This window comes from Gossypium hirsutum, chromosome A11 (assembly GCF_007990345.1).
Source record: "Gossypium hirsutum isolate 1008001.06 chromosome A11, Gossypium_hirsutum_v2.1, whole genome shotgun sequence".
NCBI lineage: Eukaryota > Viridiplantae > Streptophyta > Magnoliopsida > Malvales > Malvaceae > Gossypium > Gossypium hirsutum.
In genome coordinates this window covers 47,242,658-47,263,807 of record NC_053434.1, presented here as the reverse complement: position 1 = coordinate 47,263,807, position 21,150 = coordinate 47,242,658, and the positions used below count along the sequence as shown (strand labels likewise).

General features: G+C 31.6%; 2 protein-coding genes across 2 annotated transcripts; both read left to right on the top strand.

The window, feature by feature from the left end:
• Positions 1-501: 501 nt before the first annotated feature.
• On the top strand, positions 502-1,242 carry LOC121209875 (uncharacterized). The gene is made up of 2 exons (XM_041081732.1): positions 502-692; positions 824-1,242. The coding sequence occupies exons 1-2, from the start codon at positions 638-640 to the stop codon at positions 1,099-1,101; spliced, it is 333 nt and encodes a 110-aa protein (XP_040937666.1). The 5' UTR covers positions 502-637; the 3' UTR covers positions 1,102-1,242.
• An 805-nt stretch (positions 1,243-2,047) lies between these two features.
• On the top strand, positions 2,048-2,718 carry LOC107963595 (dirigent protein 22). The gene has a single exon (XM_016900045.2). The coding sequence runs from the start codon at positions 2,090-2,092 to the stop codon at positions 2,657-2,659; it is 570 nt and encodes a 189-aa protein (XP_016755534.1). The 5' UTR covers positions 2,048-2,089; the 3' UTR covers positions 2,660-2,718.
• The last annotated feature ends 18,432 nt before the right edge of the window (positions 2,719-21,150 follow it).

Sequence of the window (21,150 nt, the reverse complement as noted above, 5' to 3'; positions counted from 1 at the left end):
GTGGACGTATTCAACGGGTTGAGTATGAATCACTTCCAAATGTTTGTTTTTCATGTGGATGCTACGGGCATTTGAAAGATATGTGTAATGCTGGATTGGGACAGGAAGAACAGAATGGTGAAGGAATACAATCTTCTGTGGTTATTGGAGAATCATCTTCAACAAATAGGGATGTTGAAAGTGGAAATTTTGCACCTTGGATGTTAGTTGATCGCCGGAGTAAGAGGACTGACCAGAAGTAGAATGTTGATCGGGAAGCGGGCGGATTCTTCGGGATCTAAATTCAATCTATTACAAATTTTAAGGAAAAATAATGAGAGAAATAGGGAATCTAATCCCATTAATTTTGCTAGCTTACAAGGAAAATAAATTTCCATGTATAATAATCCTTTGGGAGAGGATCTCCCATGCACAAAGCTGTTTTGAATTTGGGAGTGAATTTCTCCAGTTCGGGCTTGGGGCCTGTTTTGATTAATGGGTCTGGACTGAGCGTCAAAAATGGTGAAGTTGGTGTCCAAGCCGAGAAGCAATCCAAGACAATAGGCCCGAGTTTTTCTAGTCCTGTCTTGATGGAGACAGGTTCTTTTGCTGGGTCCTTGAATGAAGTCAGCCCTTTTGATGGTCTCCTCAAGCAAAGATGCGGGGGCACTCGAGTGATATTCTGTCGCAAGCGGTGGTGGAAGGAAATTCTGGTGTCTCTTCTGTTTCTTTAAAGCATTGTGGACGTCCCGTTTTGGTAGAAAAAGTAGGTGTTACTACCCTAAACCCAAATGACCACACAGTGGTTAAGTTTATTGAGAATAAAATCCCAATTCTACTACAGTTTCAGATGAAGTGGGTAACATTTTGAGGAAGTTGGAAAATCACCCTTCTGGGCGACACTCTTCGAAAATGGGTAAGAAGAAAAGTCTTAAAATTTCGACAAACCTGACGAAAGGAGAAGGGAGTAAATTTAAGTCTCGGGCACAGAATCGAATTCCTATAGCTAAAGCAGTGAATTTGGTGGTTAACAGACTTGATGATGGAGTTTCGAAAGAGGAGTTAGGCAGCAAGAATGAGGATAATTTTACAGTTAAAAATGTGTCCAATTTGGATGTTTGAAAAGGGATGGGTTCTTCTTTTATTTTTATATATTATGATGCCGAATTTATTTGTTTGGAACTGTCAAGGTTGCGCGAACCCGAAATTTGTGAGCGTCGTAAAAGATTATTTTTCTAAGTTTAGAGTTGATGTTGCTGCTTTCTTTGAGACTAATAATCATAATGCATGCAGCTCTGATCAGAATAACCAAGAAATTTGGTTCAGGCACTAACCAACCAACATAGATGTTGTCTCCTTAAATTATTTATTTTGATGCAATTCCTTCTAAAATTCCTAATGAATAATATGGCAAGACATTGTCTCCAAGCATCACCTGCAAACTTGAGATTGATGTTTGAAACAACATAGTGCATAATTAGCTATTTGAAAACAACAAAGACCATAATTAGCTATTAGTAAAAGGAGTATCGTTGCTTTTCCTCCGGGATATGTTATCGTAAAAGCATAAACATTCTTCAAAACACAGCAATCATGGGTAAATTCTTCTATACTATACTATACTAGAATTGCATTTTTAACTCTTCTACTGAAAATATGTACAAATTAGTCCATGCATGTTACATCGTTAAATTTTGGTGTTTATGTATAACATATAATTAGCTATTACTAAGGCCTTTTTGACCCTTTAGTCTTATTAATTTTAAAATTTTCTAATTTATTTCCAATAAAAGAGTTGGGTCAAATTGAATAAATGTGTAAAGATTGAGGGATAAATTTGTTATTATACCTTATATATAAACACAAAATTTTAACGGATGGTCTGTTCTGCTCACTTACCTTATGTACAAGGATTAATTTGTCCATTTTTTCAGTAGAGAGGCTAAAATGTAATTCATGGTATAGTAGATGAGGTTTTGTGATGCTTTTGCTGCAACCATGCTGCTACCTCCTATAAAAAGGCGAAATCTCCTTTTGATTGAAGAAAGAACATGACACTTTCCCATTGTGCAATCCTTAAAACAACCTCCTCATTCAAGAGCAATCCAAAATGGCCACTATCTTTTCGATTTACCTTCTCTTCACCCTCTATTACATTACCTTCTCAACCTTCTACAGCACTGTTAGTGGCATCTTTTGTGAGGAAATCAGTGAAGGTATAGCGATAAAGCGTGTAGAAAAGAGATCCCACCTCCACTTTTACTTCCATGTTGTCATTAGTGGGAAAAAACCCAGTGCTGTGAAAATTGCAGGGCCACCAAACAGCAGCGCCTATGGATTTGGAGCCACCATGATGATGGATGATGCATTGACAGAAGGGCCTGAAATCAGCTCAAAGCTGGTTGGAAGAGCTCAAGGGATGTATGCCCTTGCTGCACAAGAAGATGCTTCATTGCTAATGGTTATGAATTTAGCCTTCATTGAAGGAACTTACAATGGTAGCAGTATCAGTGTTGTTGGGAGGAATCCGGTTTTTGATGATGTGAGGGAAATGCCAATTGTTGGAGGTAGCGGGGTGTTTAGGTTTGGTAGGGGCTATGCATTGGCACATACAATTTGGTTTGATTATAATACTGGAGATGCTACTGTGGAGTACAATGTCTATGTAGCACATTATTAAGTTGAATTGACCATGTGACGTGAGCACTCATCTCTCATAGGTTATGTTTATTTGTTGCTTCTCCAATCTTTTATTGATTATTTATAAAATCAGAAAAGGTTGTTACATAATATATTCATTGTTGTTTTCTGCAAACTGTTGCCTGCCATCTTAATGCTTCCAGTTTCCGAAAATTTACATTTTTTTCTGGTAAAAAAACTTCAGTCCCTCTCAATTTTAGAATTAAGCAAATTGGTCTATTTAAAAAAAATTAAAGTAATTTAATCTCTATCAATTGTACATGATTTTAATTGGTATAATAATAAATTTAGCTATTAAAGTTTACACATTATGTCAATTTGGTCTTAATTTAACAAATTTATCTTGCAACAATTGTGTAAACATATAAATATTCAGGCTGAATTTGTTTATTTTTTTAGAATTAATGTTAAAATGACAAAATATATAAATATTGAAAGCTAAATTTGTTACTATACCAATCCAAATTATATACAATTGATGCAAGACATTAACACCGTGATTAATTATCTTTTGTTACTCAATTTCGGAATTGACAAGGATTAAATTACTTCAATTTTTTTGAGAGGGACTAATTTGCTCAATTTCAAAATTGAGAGTGACTAGAAGTTTTTTTTTAATTGGTACCATTGAAGATTTAAGCATGAAAAAGAATCTTGTCTTGATTAGAAGGGAAAGAAATCTATGTTAGTTAAACTCGAGTGCAAGTGTAATGTGGGTATGCATTCGATAGTGGTATGGTTAAATTTTTAAACATTTTCAATATATTTAGAGGATTTTTAAAGTTCATATTCTCATTATTTGCACCCTTAAGTTGAAGAAAAAAAATATTTGGAGGAATAAAGAAACAGTAATGCTGACACAATTTCTTTATGGCAGGCTTAATATTTGCAACCTCTCCAACCTGGCCTAGACGTTAGACTCGAATTCATGAGATTACATCGGCCACCGAAATAGCCTAGAAAAATCGCAATTTTACAAAACAATCATATTTAAACTTTCGTTATCTCTAGAAGAAAATTTTAATTAATTTCTAATTCAATCAATATTTCAAAATTTATTTATAATCTAGCAGCAGAAAAGTGATATTTTCATAATTTTAATAAAATCTCTATTTAACACATAATTAATTAAAATCTATATTTTAACATTTAAAAAAACAATTAAATGTCATGCATGTTATATAAAATCAAAACTCCTGCCACATTTTAGATTAAGGGATACATTTCCTAAGATAACAGAAATTTCAAATAATAAATCTAAAATATTTCTTTCAAAAAATATGGGCCGAGTCCTCCATATGCCGAGTTTGTATCCTAACCTGGTGAGTTATTTGTAAAGATAAAAATAAAAAGGGGGAGTTAGCTTATGAAGCTCAGTATGAGTCTAATCACAAGAAAATCGATGCAAATGATAGACAAATCATACAAAATAACAACTCATAGAATAAAACACAATTGTATAGCAATTTAGAATATTGGTATTTCAAATCAACTCATCAATATGACATCACAATATTCGCAGAAATGTAAATGCTTATGAATGCAATGCAATTTCAATTTATCAAAAAATAGGTCATACCCAAATCCGCTATACACCTCATTCAGAGTTCCCCTAAACTCAAACATTCTTATACTCTGGGTTGTGGTTTAACCACCACTGGTTTGTAAAAAAATTCACCACTGGGCTGTGGATACATAGCAAAATTCGTAGATAAAATCAACCAATGAGCTATGAATACACAGAAAAATCGCAAATAAAATTTTCCACTAGGTTGTGGTACACAACAAAATTCGCAGATAAAATTTGCCACTGGACTGTGGATGCACAACATAATTGTCTGTAAAAGCTACCACTAGGTTGTGGATGCACAACATATTAGCAGTTAAAGGAAAACTACTACCACTGGATTGTGAGTGCATAGCAATTTTACAAATAAATCATCAATCTTCCTCCATACATATCGTCCCACCCCATACAATGCAATATGTCATGCTTTGTAGTAGAACAATTCAACACTAGCAGTAGACATGTACAATATGTACTCAATTCATCACTAATGGTAAACATGTTTAACATGTATTCATGTTCTTAGTAAGGTGGTAACAATATTATCACTAACAGATTATCAGTTTCACTTTAATAGAAAGCATATAATATTCACATGTCATGCAATGTAATAATAACACTTTTAGGCATTAAATCACAAGTTTCAAAATTAACACAATATTAAAGACTTAATTGAGCAAATAAAAACTCTAAAAACAATTTAAGGCATATACAAGGACGAAACAAAAACATATCACAAATTTTTAGATAAAATTGTAAAATTTGCAAAATAGGGTCATATGGTCGTGTGTCCAAGTCGTGTGAGGGGCTGTGTGGTCCATACGCTCGTATAGTAAATCGTGTGATCCTAATCCTAGGCACGGTTTGCCCCGATTCACTTGGTAAAGAACACACACCTTTCTTTGGGAGTGCGATCGACATTCATCATGATCAATTCTGATTCTATTCACTTAAATCAAGTCTTTCAACAACAAATATACATGATTTAACATTGGGTATCAAGATTCAACAAGATTATCGAAAGATTTTGGCAAAATCCGTGAAAGGTCGTTTAATCAAACATAAGATTAGTACCAGATATAAATTCACAAAAATTCAAGATTAATAACCTGGATTGAGATGTACTGTAACAACCCAATTTCAATGAAATCGAAACAGTGGTTTCGAGACCACAAATCTGAGTCATAAAGAAAATTTATTTTAAAATTATTGCATGGTCTGGATTATGATAGGAATATTATATGAAATTTTTGTTAATAAAATTTCACCGATTTCATGATTAATTATAGAAAGGACCAAATTGCATAAAAATGCAAAAGTTGAATTCTAGTAGCTAGAAGGATTAAATAACTATGGAATTCAAAACTTGAGGTCCTTATATGGTAATTAGACCATTAAGAAAAAGTTAGTAGATATTTATGATGAATCATCTGTGGAAAATTAGAAAAAGAAAAGGACTAAATTGGAAAGTGGAAAAATTAATGGATGATAAATAATTAACTAGAAATATCATATTGTTATTATCATTTTCTTCCCTAAAAATACATGGAAACCTTAGGAAAGATAAAACAAGCTCTGTTGGCATAATTGGGTAAGTAATCTTGTCCATTTTTTAGTAATTTTTATATTTTCGAGATCGGAATAGCTTAATCTATCTATTTTGGGGATTAATTTGTAAAGATATCAAAGTATAGAAATTTTTCCATGGATGTAAATGCTGAAATTTTGAAATTTATGTTAGAAAATGAAAGGTTGTTGATAGATAAATAACTTTTGTAAAGTGAATTTTCATGAAATTGTGATTTAGGGACTAAATTATAAAAAATGTAAAATTCATAGAAAATTTTTTATTTTTATGAAATATATGTGTTGTAAATATTATTTTAACAATCATTTAGGCTTCGAATAAGGATTAAATTTCATGAATTTCATTTTCCGAGCCTAGGGATGAAATTGTCATTTATGAAAAGTATAGGGCCAAAATGGTAATTTTGTCTAGAATGTGAATTGAATTAAATTGAGTATGAAATGGATTAAATTGATGTTAAATTCATTTATATGGATCCAGAAAACTCAAATACGAAGCTAGATCGAGGAAAAGAAAAAGTGTCGGATTAGTAGATTTCTGTATACGAATAAGTGTTGAGGTAAGTTCGTGTAACTAAATTGTGTACATTTATATTTTTGAATTAAATGTTGTATATGTGAATTTTATAATTGACATGTATATGAAATTGATTGAATATTTGATAACGCACGATAAATGTTAAGTCCCCGTTTGAACAAATGAAAATTGATGGATACAAGTTTCTCATAATGGTTGTGGTCTGGCATATGTTGCAGACATGCCATAGCTCGAAAGAGCATCCCGTATTAGCCCTCTCAAATTTCCTGTATAAGGTTCCTACGAGCTTTCCGTTATAGCTCTTCAGAGCATCTCGATAGGTTGTGATCCTACATTTGTTGTGGACACACCTTAGCTCTTATGAGCATCCCAATTATAGGCTTTTCATGAGCTTCCTATTAAATTGGCTCTTAGTGAGCTTCTCGATAGTACTCTCTTGAACTTCCCGATATATGGCTATCCGAAGCTTCTCGTTACATAGCTCTTTGTGAGCTTCTTGATAGGCTCTTCGTGAGCTTCCCGATATGGTTCTTTGTGAACTTCCCAATTATGGCTCTTACGAGCTTCCCATTAACCCGGATAAACTTCCCAATAGGCTCTTTATGAGTTTCCCGAAATAACTCTATGTGAGCTTCTCGTTATAAGGCTTGAGAGTGTGCTTCCGATTATGTGCTCTAAAGAGTACCCCGTATATGAATTGACGGATCAATGATAAGTATATCTTGTGTGTACTACTTGGGTATCCATCGATATTTCAATGATTCAACGGGAAAAACTCTTGATATGAGAAAATATGATAATTAAATGAATTATATCTTAAATATCCTTGAAATATCTAGAAGTGGATGTATGATGAGCTCATCTCTGTTTTCTTGATAAATATATAAAATTTCATGGCTAACTTGTTTGGTGTGAGCATGTGTTTAGGCAATTGGCCACATAGTTTTGGATGCATGTTTGTATGCTTACTTTAAATGAATATGATTGGTAAGTTAATTTCCTGTTATACGAACTTACTAAGCATTTGAAATGCTTACTTTATAGTGCTCAGAAGCTTGTAAAGGTTAGAATCAGTCGGAGCATCATCACACTATCCTTTAGCCCATTTTGGTATAAATAGAAAACTTGTTTTGGTATAATGGCACGTATAAGCTAACTTGGCCAATGTTGACATGTAAATGGTTGTTTGTAATCTAGCCATTGGAATGGCTAGTAATGGTATGTTATGGTACATAATTATAAGGCTATATTATGTTTAACATTTATGTGTATAGTATAGTTAAATTGAATTATGGTAAATTATATACTTTCACAAAAATGTAAGTTTGGATATGCATGAATGTATGTGTTAATATATCATACATAACTCTTTTATTTGGCTTGGTTAAGTTGTCTTGAATTGGTTGTTATAAAGGCTTAAGTGTTGATGTAAGTGCAAGGTGATAAGGGTGAAAAATAAGGCTTGGAAAATGGCCTTATTTTGTCCACACGGGTAGACACACGGGCGTGTGTATTGACTGTGTGTGACACACAGCCATGCGCACGGGCGTGTGGTTTGGCTGTCTATCCCCTGTATCTTAAAAATTGAGAAACAGAATGCTTAGAATTAGTCACAAGGGCAGAGACATGGACGTGTGTCTCAGCCGTGTGTGATACATGACCTAGCACATGAACATGTGTCTTGGCCGTGTGAAATCTGCACCTAATTTTTAAAAATTAAATTGTCCACATGGTCTAGCACACAGGCGTGTGGTTGGCTGTGTGACCTAAGTCAGAGAGTTACACGAGTAAGAACACGAGCTGGGACATGGCCGTGTGCCTCACATTGAATGCCCACATGGCCTAGGACAAGGGCGTGTCATTGGCCGTGTGAACCAGACGGCCTGACCACACGGGCGTGTGTCCCCTGCATTTAAGAAAAATTTTGAGATTTTGAAAAAAAATTTCTGTAATTCTGGTTTAGTCCTTACCCAATTCTAATATGTATTTTGGGTCTCGAGGACCCGTATGAGGAACATTATAATTGATTGTGATTGGTTTTCTGAAATGAATAGTAAATGACATGAATTAACAGTAATTATATTGTAAACTCCGATAATGCTCCATAACCCTGTTTCGGCGACGGGTATAGATTAGGGGTGTTACATGTACTTATCGATTCTTGGCTAAGATTAAGGATTTTATTGACGATAATTACAAAACTGATAAATAGAATGATTGAATGGAATATGATTTGATTCGGGAAAGCAAAATAATTATTAATAATGGAATGAAAATATGATGTAAAGAAGGGAAAAAAAATAAATAGAGAATAAATAGAAAGATGGAGAGCAAATTCTATTAGGATTTGAAAAGTGGCAATATGAAAATCTAATTAGGAAAAGAAGAGAAAAAGATGGTGAAATTCTAATTCTATTGGAATTTTGAGAAGGAGCAAGTTGTGAATTCTAATTAGGAAAGAATTAGTTAAATTCTTAAGGTGGCATCACCTGCAATTTTCCCAAGATTTTGCCAAAATTTGAAATTAAAATGAAATGGAGGAGGAGGTGGTAGCTTAAACTCGGGTTCACAAAGGGGAAATTAACGCTTTTACCACTGGGCTATTGCCCATTTCTTATTTAATTTTTATGCTTAGTCATATAAATATGTTTTGGGACGTTTTTAGCGAAATTATGAAATAAAAAGGGAAGAAAGGGGATTAAACTTGGATAAATGGAAAGGAAGCTAGCGTGTTAATAATTATGCCTAAGTCTATTTAAGTTTTCCTCCAATAATATTTATTTTAATGTGATTTTATTCCTCAATTGCTGAAAAAAAAAAAGGAGTAGAAGAAAAGTGACTCAAACTTGGGTCTCTAGGAAGGATATTAAACACTTATCTTTCAAACCTATTTACTTTTTTTTTTTGTCTATCCACTACTATTAAAGCTCTATATTTTGGGCGTGAAAGCCTTAATTAGCGTAGGATTAACCCATAGAATATACAAATCAAAGAATTAAATTATCCTTCAAATTCACCATTATATAAGACCAGAAGCAAGTTTATGCAGTTAACACGGAAATCTGTGAGAAAAGGAAAGCAAGCTGCTGTGCTATGATTACAGTATTGTTTGTGATGGAAGCAAGCATGGCATATGTATATGATTGAAGACCACATTCTAAAATAAACTATTTCCCTTTCAAGATATATAAATTATAACAATAAATTATATTAAGATGATATTAAAAAGCATAACTTTTAGGTATTAAGAAAATTTCGTTATATTATCAAATTTTAAAGATAATAAGATATTATTATACATTCATTTATATTTATTATTTTCTCTAACTTAATTTAACTTTAATTAAATTATTTAAAATAATTAATTTTTAAATTATAAGCAAACATTTTTTATTCTTTTACAATTTTTAATCATTTTATATTTTTTTCAAAAGTCTATTTTTATTTTTATACAACCAAATTTTTTTTAAAAAAATTAGTTTCTAGACAGTGAATTTTTCTTTTTTCCATTTTAAATTGTTTTTATTTCATATTATATATTTCATATTATATAAACTAAAAAATATATTGTATTGAATTTTCAGTAACAAGAATTGTGCAAATTTTAAAGTTTTTATGTTATTTGATTTTTGTAGTTTAATTACTTATGTTTTTATTTTAAAAAAAACTAGAGTTAGAGAGTAGGTTGAATATGGATGGGTGTATAATAATAATTTGATGTATTTAAAATTTGATGATGTGGCAAATTTTTATTGGTACCTAAAAATTATGTTTTTTTAGGATGATCATCATATGAGTTATTCTAATAAATTATTACTAAAATGGAGAATTTGAATCATGGCGGTCGGTTCCATACTGATTCTAGTTATATTGGTCGGTTTGTAGGGTTTTAGTGCTAAAGTATAATAAGTAATACTTTTTTTTTGCACCAATAAAAATTTTGGTCCGATTTGGTCGCATTGACTCATTTCGATTAATTTCGATCACACCAATAGAACATTTTGCATCAGACGGTGTATGAATAATATTAAAAATATAAAACTTTTAATTATTTATTAATATGATAAAGACTTAATTAGAATATATTGATCAATAAAATAATATTAAATTAAAAAGTAAAGTTTAACATTTTTAATTTTTTGGGACATACTTTCACATTTAAAATATAAAAATTAAAATATAATAAAAAAACTCACCCAATTACCAAGAAAAAAAAATCCTTGCTCATCCTTCAACTTCTTTTATCAAATAAAATGCCCTCACCCTTCAGCTTTTTTTTTTCTTATTAATTTTGAATTTATTCAATGATAAATTTTTATTTATGGAATTTGTTAATGAATATTTTATATAATTGATGAATATTATATATTTAAAATTTATTAAATATCATTTATGTAATATTATAAATATTTTTATATATATTTATTAAATATTATTTTTAAATATCGATAAATTTAAAACAATACATAAAAGATACGCCCACGTATTAACTACCTTACTTTGAATCCAAGGCCTGCAGCTTAAAAGTAATGGTAGTAATTTGTAGTATATATTGAATTAACTATAAGTATATTCAAATAAACATTATAAATAGACAACACTAAAGATCAAATAATTGATTAATTAAGATTAAAGTGCATATTTTCTATGAACAAGTGGTCAAGTGTAATAATTAGGTACATTACACTCTTAAAGGGAGAATATAGGTTCGAACTTTAGAGATAATATTGTTAGGTGAGATATTTTATGAACCTCAAACATGGATTATAAAAATTCCAATTGCTTCGATTTGAAGTATAACGAGAGATATGTAAAAAGAAGCCATTCAATATTAAGTTTGATGATTTAAAACATAATTTGATAAGAAAAATTCCTTCAAATATTTTATTTTAATAATTAAAAATAATTTAATTAAAATATTAAAAATTAGTAAACTAGATTAGGATTTCTATTGAAACAAAAACTTAGAAAAGTAAAATACATATGCTGAAAAAGAAAAAGAAATTAAGGTTTTTTTTATATAAAATAACTATTTTTATTTAATTTTTGTTATGAATATCTTATTAGTGGATGTCCATCATGATAAAGATAAAATTTTGATGTACTTTAAATTCTAATAGTTATTAGAATTAGATCTCTACTTTTTTTTATACTTCTTATACCTATAAATAGAGATTTTGATGAAACATTTTAATAATCCCTTTTTATCAAAAAAAGTACATTCTCTATTACTTTCATATTTTCTTTGTTCTTTATTCTCTCAATTTCTCTTTATTTTATAACATGTTATCAACACGATGATTCTCTATTTTTTTTAAAAAAAAATTATTTCAAAGTCATCCCACAAGTCAAATTCCTTTTCACCTTAAACTTTCTCTCTTACAACTTCATTTTCAGGATGTTTGATTCAATCTCGGAATGGATTGTGGTTCTTATTCCCGATCTTTGATTTATAATTGTACAAGCATGTGCAAAGAATAGATTTGGTAAGAAACTTTTATATTTCGACCATATTTTCTTTTTCGATTAATGTATGACTACTATTAATTTTTATTTGATATAAATTTCACATTTTGATGGTATTTGATTTTTGCCTTTCTATGTTAAAATTTTTTCTATGTAAAAGACATAATTATTGATTAGATATGTTTGCTATTAATATGGTATTTTTTTCTATTTTTTGAATTTTTTTAATTAAATTATGTTTTTATGTTTTAAATTTTTTTCTTGTTATTTATTCTTGAAATTTTATTAAAATTATGGTGGAAAGTGTTATTAACCTACCATTGTTGATTAAAAGGAAATTTGATAGGATCTATTTAGTCTTATTAACTTGCTAATATTGAATGGTTGTATGATATCTTTTAAATTGAACTTAATTATATTTTTTAGATCGAGATAAGATTTTATAACATATATGTGGTATTGACATTTGGTACAATGTGTATCAGATAATTTTCAAGCATCGTACATGAAAATTTTGATTATTTATTAAATAATTTTTACTATTAGGTTGTAAATGTTATTACGAAAACAAAGTTATTTTACTACGTGATAACAGTCAAGGTGATGATGATGATGTTAAAGATATTCAGGAATATTATACAATGTTTTATTTATTATATCAAGTTTATTATACTTGGAGACTAATCATGACAACATGAATAGATAGATTTTGATTTGAAATCTCACGTATGTTTGCGATGGTGATTATGAAATAAAGAATCTATTGGGATGTTTATAATTTCGTCCTACTAGATTTGTTACAATCCCCGAAGTGAATGTAAACATAAAGGAAATAAAAGATATACTTATTGACCACTAAAAGTGGGAACATAGTAATAAATAAGAGAACAATGAAAGTTCTCAAGATAACTCTTCAAATGGTAAAGATAACTTATGTTATCAGTATGATATGAAATATTATTGGCCACATATATGGCGTATGCCCAAATATTTTGTTTCTGTTAATATTCTTTAAGGAAGGATATGAAAATGTAGTAATGAATTCTATCATTACAGATAGAAAGTATTTATCTTATTTAGTACTGAAACAAACAAATATTATTCCAATATTTGATAGTACAAAATTAGTCGAAAGCTCTAAAAGAGCTAATATATTAATATCTTGTGATGGTTAATCCATTGGTTTTAAAAGATATTTAAAATAGATCTTATATTGAGATTGTGAATGAGGAAAAAAGATATCCATTGGTTTTAAAGAATATCACGATAACTAGCCAATTTATCTCAAGATATCATGACATAAGTATACACTACTTACGTGCATTTATAATTCAAGAATATGGCTAAACATATTTCAATTGTCCGAAAACTCATACCTTTCCATACTTTTATAGTAATTCCATTTGGTCAAAGCCTAACACATGTTCATCAACCAAGTTAGCCATGAATTCATATAAAACTGAAAATCATGTATAAGTTTAACAATTATTTCAATTCCATGTACATGTAACATCTATACCATGTATACATATATCATATATAAACCATTTCCATGTAATTCATGTAGATACATGTACTAGTTTGTATCGAACTCATATAGCCTCATAACTGAACTGTGCCTGTTGAACCACTTAGAATATCGTTAGATACGCAGGTAGTACACACGAGGTGTACTGAACGGTAATCCGTCAATTCCTGTACATGTATGCTCTTACGAGCTATAATAGGTAAGTTCTTTCGAGCTGAAATACGGTAAGCTCTCAAGAGCTACAAATCGGTAAGCTCATACGAGTTGTGGTGGGTCCACAATACATGCAGGACCTCAACCAAAATTGGTAACCCTAATGACATGTCATTTGTATCCTAAGAATTCCTAAGGTTCAAATGAAGCATATTTTTCCTAGGTAGAATGTAGTGATAAAAATGCAATCCTGTACTCAGAGCTTCCTATAGCTTTCTCCAGAATCACGATATAAACCTCGGATCTCTATCCGAAATAATGGAGACTGGCACTCTCTGTAATTAGTCAACCTCAGAAATATAAAAATCAGCCAATTTGTCATGTAAGAAACTTGTAGGTACTAGAATAAAATATGAAAATTTAGTCAAACGATCAACAACAACCCAAATAGCATTTTTCGGCTATTTTACCAAACTGACCCAAAAAAATTGATATTTACAAAAATAACTCAGGTTTAAAAACAATCACCAAAATGACCTGAAATTAACAGTAGAATGGGGTTTTGGCCTTCTAATGGCCGACACCACTTGGTATTTTGGCTCATGATTACTTGATAATTGTGTCAGACTTTAAAAAATTGATTTTTTTTGTTTTGGCCTTTTAATAGCCGACACCAAGGGTATTTTTTTTTAAATTGTATCATATTGGTATACAAAAAACTAGTATTTAAAAAAAAATTGGTGTCGGCCTATCAATGGCCGGCACTAGACTCAGTATTTAAAAAAATCTTTTTTTTGGTGCTTACCTGTCAATGGTCGACACCAGACTCAGTATTTAAAAAAAAAATTTTGGTGCTGACTTCTCAATGGCCAGCACCAGACTCAATATTTTAAATTTTTTTTGTGCTGGCCTGTCAATGGCTGGCACCAGACTCAGTTTTTTTAAAAAAAAAAATTAGTTTTGGCCTGTTAATGGCTGGCATCAAACTACCAATATTTTCAAAAAGATTTTTTTTTTAAAATACTGGTAGTCTAGTGCCGGCCATTGATAGGCCAAAACTAAAAAAAAAAAGAAAAATTTAAATATTGAGTCTGGTGCCCGCCATTGACAGGCCAACACAATTTTTTTTTAAATGCTGGTAGTCTGGTGCTGACCATTGACAGGCCAAAACCAAAATATATATATATATTTTAAAATATTGAGTCTAGTGCCGACAATTGACAGGCCAGCACCAAATTTTTTTTTTAAAATACTGAGTCTGGTGCTAGCCATTGACAGGCCAGCACAAAAAAAAGATTTTTTTTTTAAATACTAAGTCTGGTGCTAGCCATTGACAGGCCAGCACCAAAATTTTTCTTTTAAATACTGGATTTTTGTATACCAGTATGATATGATTTTTAAAGAAATACCCTTGATGCCGACCATTGGAAGGCCAGAACCAAAAAATTCAATTTTTTAAAGTCTGACACAATCATCAAGCAATTATGGGGCCAAAATACCAGGTGGTGCTGACCATTAGAAGGCCAAAACCCCATTCTACTGTTCATTTCAGGTCATTTTGGTGATTGTTTTTAAACCTAGATCATTTTTGTAAATATCAAATTTTTTTGGGTCAGTTTGGTAAAATAGCCTCATCTTTCTTTTTCGAAGATAGAGGTAACCTCGATACAAAGTCCATCGTAATTCTATCCCATTTCCACTCCGATATCATCACTGGCTGTAATAGTCCTAAAGGCACTTGATGTTCGACTTTGACCTGTCAACAAATCAAACATTCAGTAGTGTCGCGTTTTGTACTCGACCACCCGTACATCTATCTCAAATCACTGTACATCTTATTACTCCCAGATGAAACAGATAAGCCACCACTATGAGCTTCGTGCAAAATTTTCTGTATAAGCTCTGGATTCTTCAGTACACAAATTCTACCTCGAAATAATAAACAGTTATCAGGTCTGACTTGAAATTTAGAATCAAAAGTCGACTCTCACTGTACTCGTTTAGCTTGCAATTCACTATCACATTTCTGAGCTTCTCATATTTGAAATAAAAACATCAGTTTAGCTTTTAACTTAGCTAGGATCGAACCATCATCAGACAAGGTCAATCTTGTAGCTATCACTTGCAAAGTAAACAAAGATTTTCTACTTAAGCATTCGCAAGTATATTTGTTTTTCCCAAAGGTTAATCAATAACTAACTTATAATATTTCAATCGCTCGAGCCATTTACGCTGTCTTAAATTCAGATCTTTCTGTGACATCAGATACTTTAAACTTTTGTGAACAGTAAGTTTGTGACATTTTTCACTGAACAAATGGTGTCGCCAAATTTTCAATGCAAACATAATAGCGGCCAACTCTAAGTCGCGTGACGGATAATTCTTTTAATATGGCTTTAACTGACTGGAAGCATAAACTACTACTTTACATTGTTGTACTAAAACACACCCAAATCCGTTCAATAATGCATCACTGAAAATCACGAATTCTTTACCCGATTCAAGCTGAACCAGAACTAGTGCTTCGGTTAACAATACTTTCAACTGTTTAAAACTTTGCTAACATGTATCAGACCATCCAAACTTCACAAATGCGATAACTTCATCAATCAGAACAACCTTAACTCGTAATAACATCTTTTGATTAGAACTAATCTAATAAATATATATATTTTTGTATCATGTATTTTAGAATATGAATTCTTCATTCAAACTGTCCATCTATTTACTCGTGAATATACAAAATTAATTCCCGGACCTGAGGATAGACTCAAATACGTATGACTCAATTAACCTTCCAAATGAATAACCCATTTAGATTGAACAATTGAGTCGATCTTAACTATCAAACAATAACATTTCAAAGTAATCTTTTCTTCTTGAACAATTCAAACATACAATCTTTCATAATTCCTTCAAAACTCTAGTAAAAAATCTTTACAAACTGCATTAGCTCAAATGAAACATAACATCACATTTTAACTCGTTGACATTAATCAAGATTACCCGAAGAATGAAAACCAATAACAAATTTAAGCTTAAACTACCACCATCTACACTTTTGCCAATGTCAACCCTTTCACGAAAACTAGAAAAACCTGAGATTAGTATCACTATGTTCCTATGATCAAGCTAGAAATTATAACTGTAATAGACATAATTATCTCCGGCCAATGAATATCCTTTACAAATGAGCCATGTTTGATAACTTAAACAATAAGAATAATAATAAAATCGAGATAATGACATCCAAGGTGTGAAGCTATACTGAATTTCTAAGAACACAACCCATATTGAATGATAAAGATCTTGATGATTCCTCAGAGAAAATCCAAAAGATAAACACCGCTCATATGCACTGGAATCAATTGTGACAGAGACAATATACTTTCCATATATATAAAGCAGAGCAGCAACCAGTAGAAACAGAATAATAGCATCATATGAATTTTACTGTCAACTTTTCTACCAAACGTAATGGAATAGAATACCAAAGAAAGATAGAGTAATGCCGATCATAAACCAACTAGACCAACAATGCTTTCGTCTAGCGTTATGGTTAGCTAGCGTTCTTATACGATAAGAATTTCATCAGTAAATGAATAGCTACATATACCTCTGAGAATAAATGAACACATAGAATACCCAGAAGAGATCATCGTAATCTACTTAACCATAACTATCATACTCAGATATCTTTACAATTCAAACATTATTCCACTGACTATTATAGTCATCACTAATCTCACATTATTCCATGCACTAACGAAAATCAATTCAAAAGAAATTTCAATTAATACATTCTTTAGACATCATACCTAAATGAGTCGATTTGTCGAGATTAACTTCTTCTTTAACAGCGACATTGCGCAATTCGAATGATCTTCAGAAAAATCTGATATCTCTTTTAGAACTGTTTTTACTTGCTAACCCATTCTCATCTCTAATCGCATTATTAATTATTCAACCACTGAACTCTTTAGTTTCATACTTGTGAGCTTATTCAATCTAAATCTTGTGAATTTCGTTGTTTAACATTATACTGGTGAGGGGGTGAAGATTGTAAAGCCTCAAAATTTGACTCTCATATAACATTTATCATCAACATAATATTATGAAATTTTATTCATACCTTTATGAGTTTCGACTCATCATAAACACATTTTTACTCAGATACTTGAGTATCATTTCCAGCCTTATCGGAAATAGCTCTGTTGGAAAGCATCTCTGTCTAACTATAACAAATCTCATCAAAGTCGGGAGATATCACACTATCATAGGTTATATAATGACATGTATAGCTAGACTCACATAAACTACATTAGTCCAAGAATCAACTAAATCGTAGCTCTGATACCAGTAAATGTAACACTCTTAACCCGTATCCGATGCCGAAACAGGGTTACGGAGCATTACCAGACTTACAGATCAAAACATCAAACATTTCACGTTCATATATCATTCAAATCAAAAAAATTCATTAACCATCATATAGTCCCTAATACGAGCCCTCGAGGCCCAAAATAGACATTAAAATAGTCCGGGACTAAACTGAGTACTCAAAGGCTCGTGTCTCTGCCCGTGTGGACAAAAATAAGCCATTTTTCAAGCAATATCTCTTACCCAAATTGGTACCAAACTAACCACAACCATATGCATATAACCATGGCATAATTAGACATTTAAAACCAACCAATATCAAGCTTGAAACACGTAATATCCAAACATACAACACAATGTCCATAAGTACCTCAATTGACCACTTGTTATCATACAAACTATATATCTCAAACATTTCTATATGATCAAACACATACATGCACCATTGTGCCTGTAACTTTACATGTATGCCATTTATCAAATTCAACCATTTAGTACTCAAAACACCATTTCACAACCAAGGCAGTCACATGACAACCATGCGTCATATACAATAAGGCTAATTACATATTTATACAACAAAATATATCACATTCAAGCCAATTCAAATGGCTAAATACATGCCAAAAACATATAGGCTACTATTAGCCAAAATGATCTATACATGCCGTTATAATGAAAATTAATAAACCATGATTACCAAATTAGTCGATAAATAGTGTGATGATACCTCCGACAACTTCTAACCCGAATGAGCTTCTGATATCTAAGTACACAAAGAAAAATAACACAAAGTAAGCATGTAATACTTAGTAAGTTCGTAATTCAAAAATAAAGTTTACCACTTCAATTCAAAAGCGTAATTCATTTAAGTCATCCAACGTGTCTTGGCCTTAGCCTAAACAATAATAACCTCTTAAAGTTAAATATCAAGATAACTAGCCAATTTATCTCAAGATATCATGACATAAGTACACACTACTTATGTGCATTTATAATTCAAGAATATGGCTAAACATATTTCAATCATCCAAAAACTCATACATTTCCATACTTTCATAGTAATTCCATTTGGCCAAAGCCTAACACATGTTCACCAACCAAGTTAGCCATGTATTCATATAAAATTGAAAATCATGTATGAGTTCAACAATTATTTCAATTCCATGTACATGTAACATCTTTACCATGTATACGTATATCATATATAAACCATTTCCATGTAATTCATGTAGATACCTGTGCTAGTTCGTATCGAACTCATATAGCCTAATAACTGAACTGTGCCCGTTGAACCACTAAGAAATCGCTAGATATGTAGGTAGTACACACGAGGTGTACTGAACAATATTCCGTCAATTCTTGTACATGTATGCTCTTATGAGCCATAATTGGTAAGTTCCTCCGAGCTAAAATACGATAAGCTCTCATGAGTTGCAAATCGATAAGCTCATATGAGTTGTGGTGGGTCCGCAACACATGTAGGACCTCAACCAAAATCGATAACCCTAATGACATGTCATTTGTATCCTACAAATTCCTATGGTTCAAATGAGGCTCGGTAATTCTTCATACGTCGTCGGTTATGCGTTTGATAATTATACATAATAATTACACCATTCACATACATATATTTCAATTAAAGTATATAAATACGCAATTTAATTACACGAACTTACCTCAAACTCTTACAACGGAAAATGATCATTTAATCAATAACTTTGTCTTTCCCCGATCTAATTCCGTGCGTTGCTTTTCTTGATCTATATAATCAAATTTTACCAACCTAAACCTTATTCTAATAAATTTAGTCCAAAAATCATGTTTTTGAAAAATCACTATTTTACCTCTATACTTTTGATTTCTTTACAATTTAGTCCCTAAGCTCGGAAAATGAAATTCATTCAATTTTATCCCTACCCAAGCCTAGCTGAATATTAAACATGCTTATAGCAGCCCATTTATTTCACTAATTCACAAATTTCACCATGAATATTTCACAATTTTCAATTTAACCCCTAATTGACAAATTTATCAAAATTTCCTTTATAAAAGTTATTTATCTAACAACAACCATTATTTTTCTACCATCAAACTTCAAAACCCTAACATGTACATCAATGGAAAAACTCAAATACTTTAATAGTTTCACAAATTAGTCCCCGGACTAGCTAGATTAAGCTACAACAATCTTGAAAACATAGAAATCATAAAAAGTGAGACAAAAATCGTACCTAATTGGACAATAATTCCTTGGCTGAATGTTGCTCAACCAAAAATGGCTTCTTTCCTCTTCACAATCGATTGAAGATGGAAAGAAAAGATGCTGCATGGCTTTTATTAATTAACTTTTGCCTTTATTTATTTAATTACCAAAATACCCTTTACAACATTTAATAATTACACAATTGTCAAGCCAACATCTTCATTTATCTCATTTAATGGTATAATTGCCATATAAGGACTTCCACTTTAAATTTATATAGTTATTTAATACCTTTAGCTAATAGAACACAACTTTTGCACTTTACACGATTTAGTCCTTTTTATCAAATTGAACATGTAAACGGTAAAATTTCTTAACAGAATTTTCATACGACAATACTATCAAGATTTAGATCATAAAAAAATATTAAAATAAATGTTATGACCTCAAATTTATGGTCATAAAATCGCTGTCCCGATTTTACTAGAAACGGGTTGTTATAGTGTGGCTCACACGACCAGGAGACACGCCCGTGTCTTAGGTCGTGTGGGCATTCGATATGAGACACACGGTCGTGTCCTAGCCCGGTCCTTACCTGTGTAACTCTCTGACTTGTGACACACGGCCAACCACACGCCTGTGTGTTAGGCCGCGTACAAGGTGCAGGGGTTACATGGCCAAGTCACACGCCCGTATGCCTGGCTGTGTGCAAAAACCTTGGCATTCTGTTTTGAAATTTCAAGATGCAAGGGACACACGGTAGGACCACATGCCCGTGTACCAGGCTATGTGTCACACATGGCTGAGACACACACTCGTGTCTCTGCTCGTGTGGACAAAAATATGCCATTTTAAGGCCATTTTTCTCACCCTTTTTATCATTAACATGTACACAACACTCTCATATACCAATATATCCCAATAAAACAACCATACAAGCTAAAGATCTTGTTTTAAACATAAAAAGACATCACAAACTTATTTACATAGACTTACCAAAATAACTTCATTCATTGATTTACTAAATACCACTATTAAATGCATGC

What these genes read in the sequence shown, in the direction of transcription:
- LOC121209875 (XM_041081732.1), top strand. Translation starts at nt 638, where the DNA reads ATGCGGGGGCACTCGAGTGATATTCTGTCGCAAGCGGTGGTGGAAGGA. An exon ending in GGTGGTGGAAGGAAATTCTG is followed by an intron (nt 693 to 823) that starts GTGTCTCTTCTG and finishes ATTCTACTACAG; the next exon opens with TTTCAGATGAAGTGGGTAAC.
- LOC107963595 (XM_016900045.2), top strand. Translation starts at nt 2,090, where the DNA reads ATGGCCACTATCTTTTCGATTTACCTTCTCTTCACCCTCTATTACATT.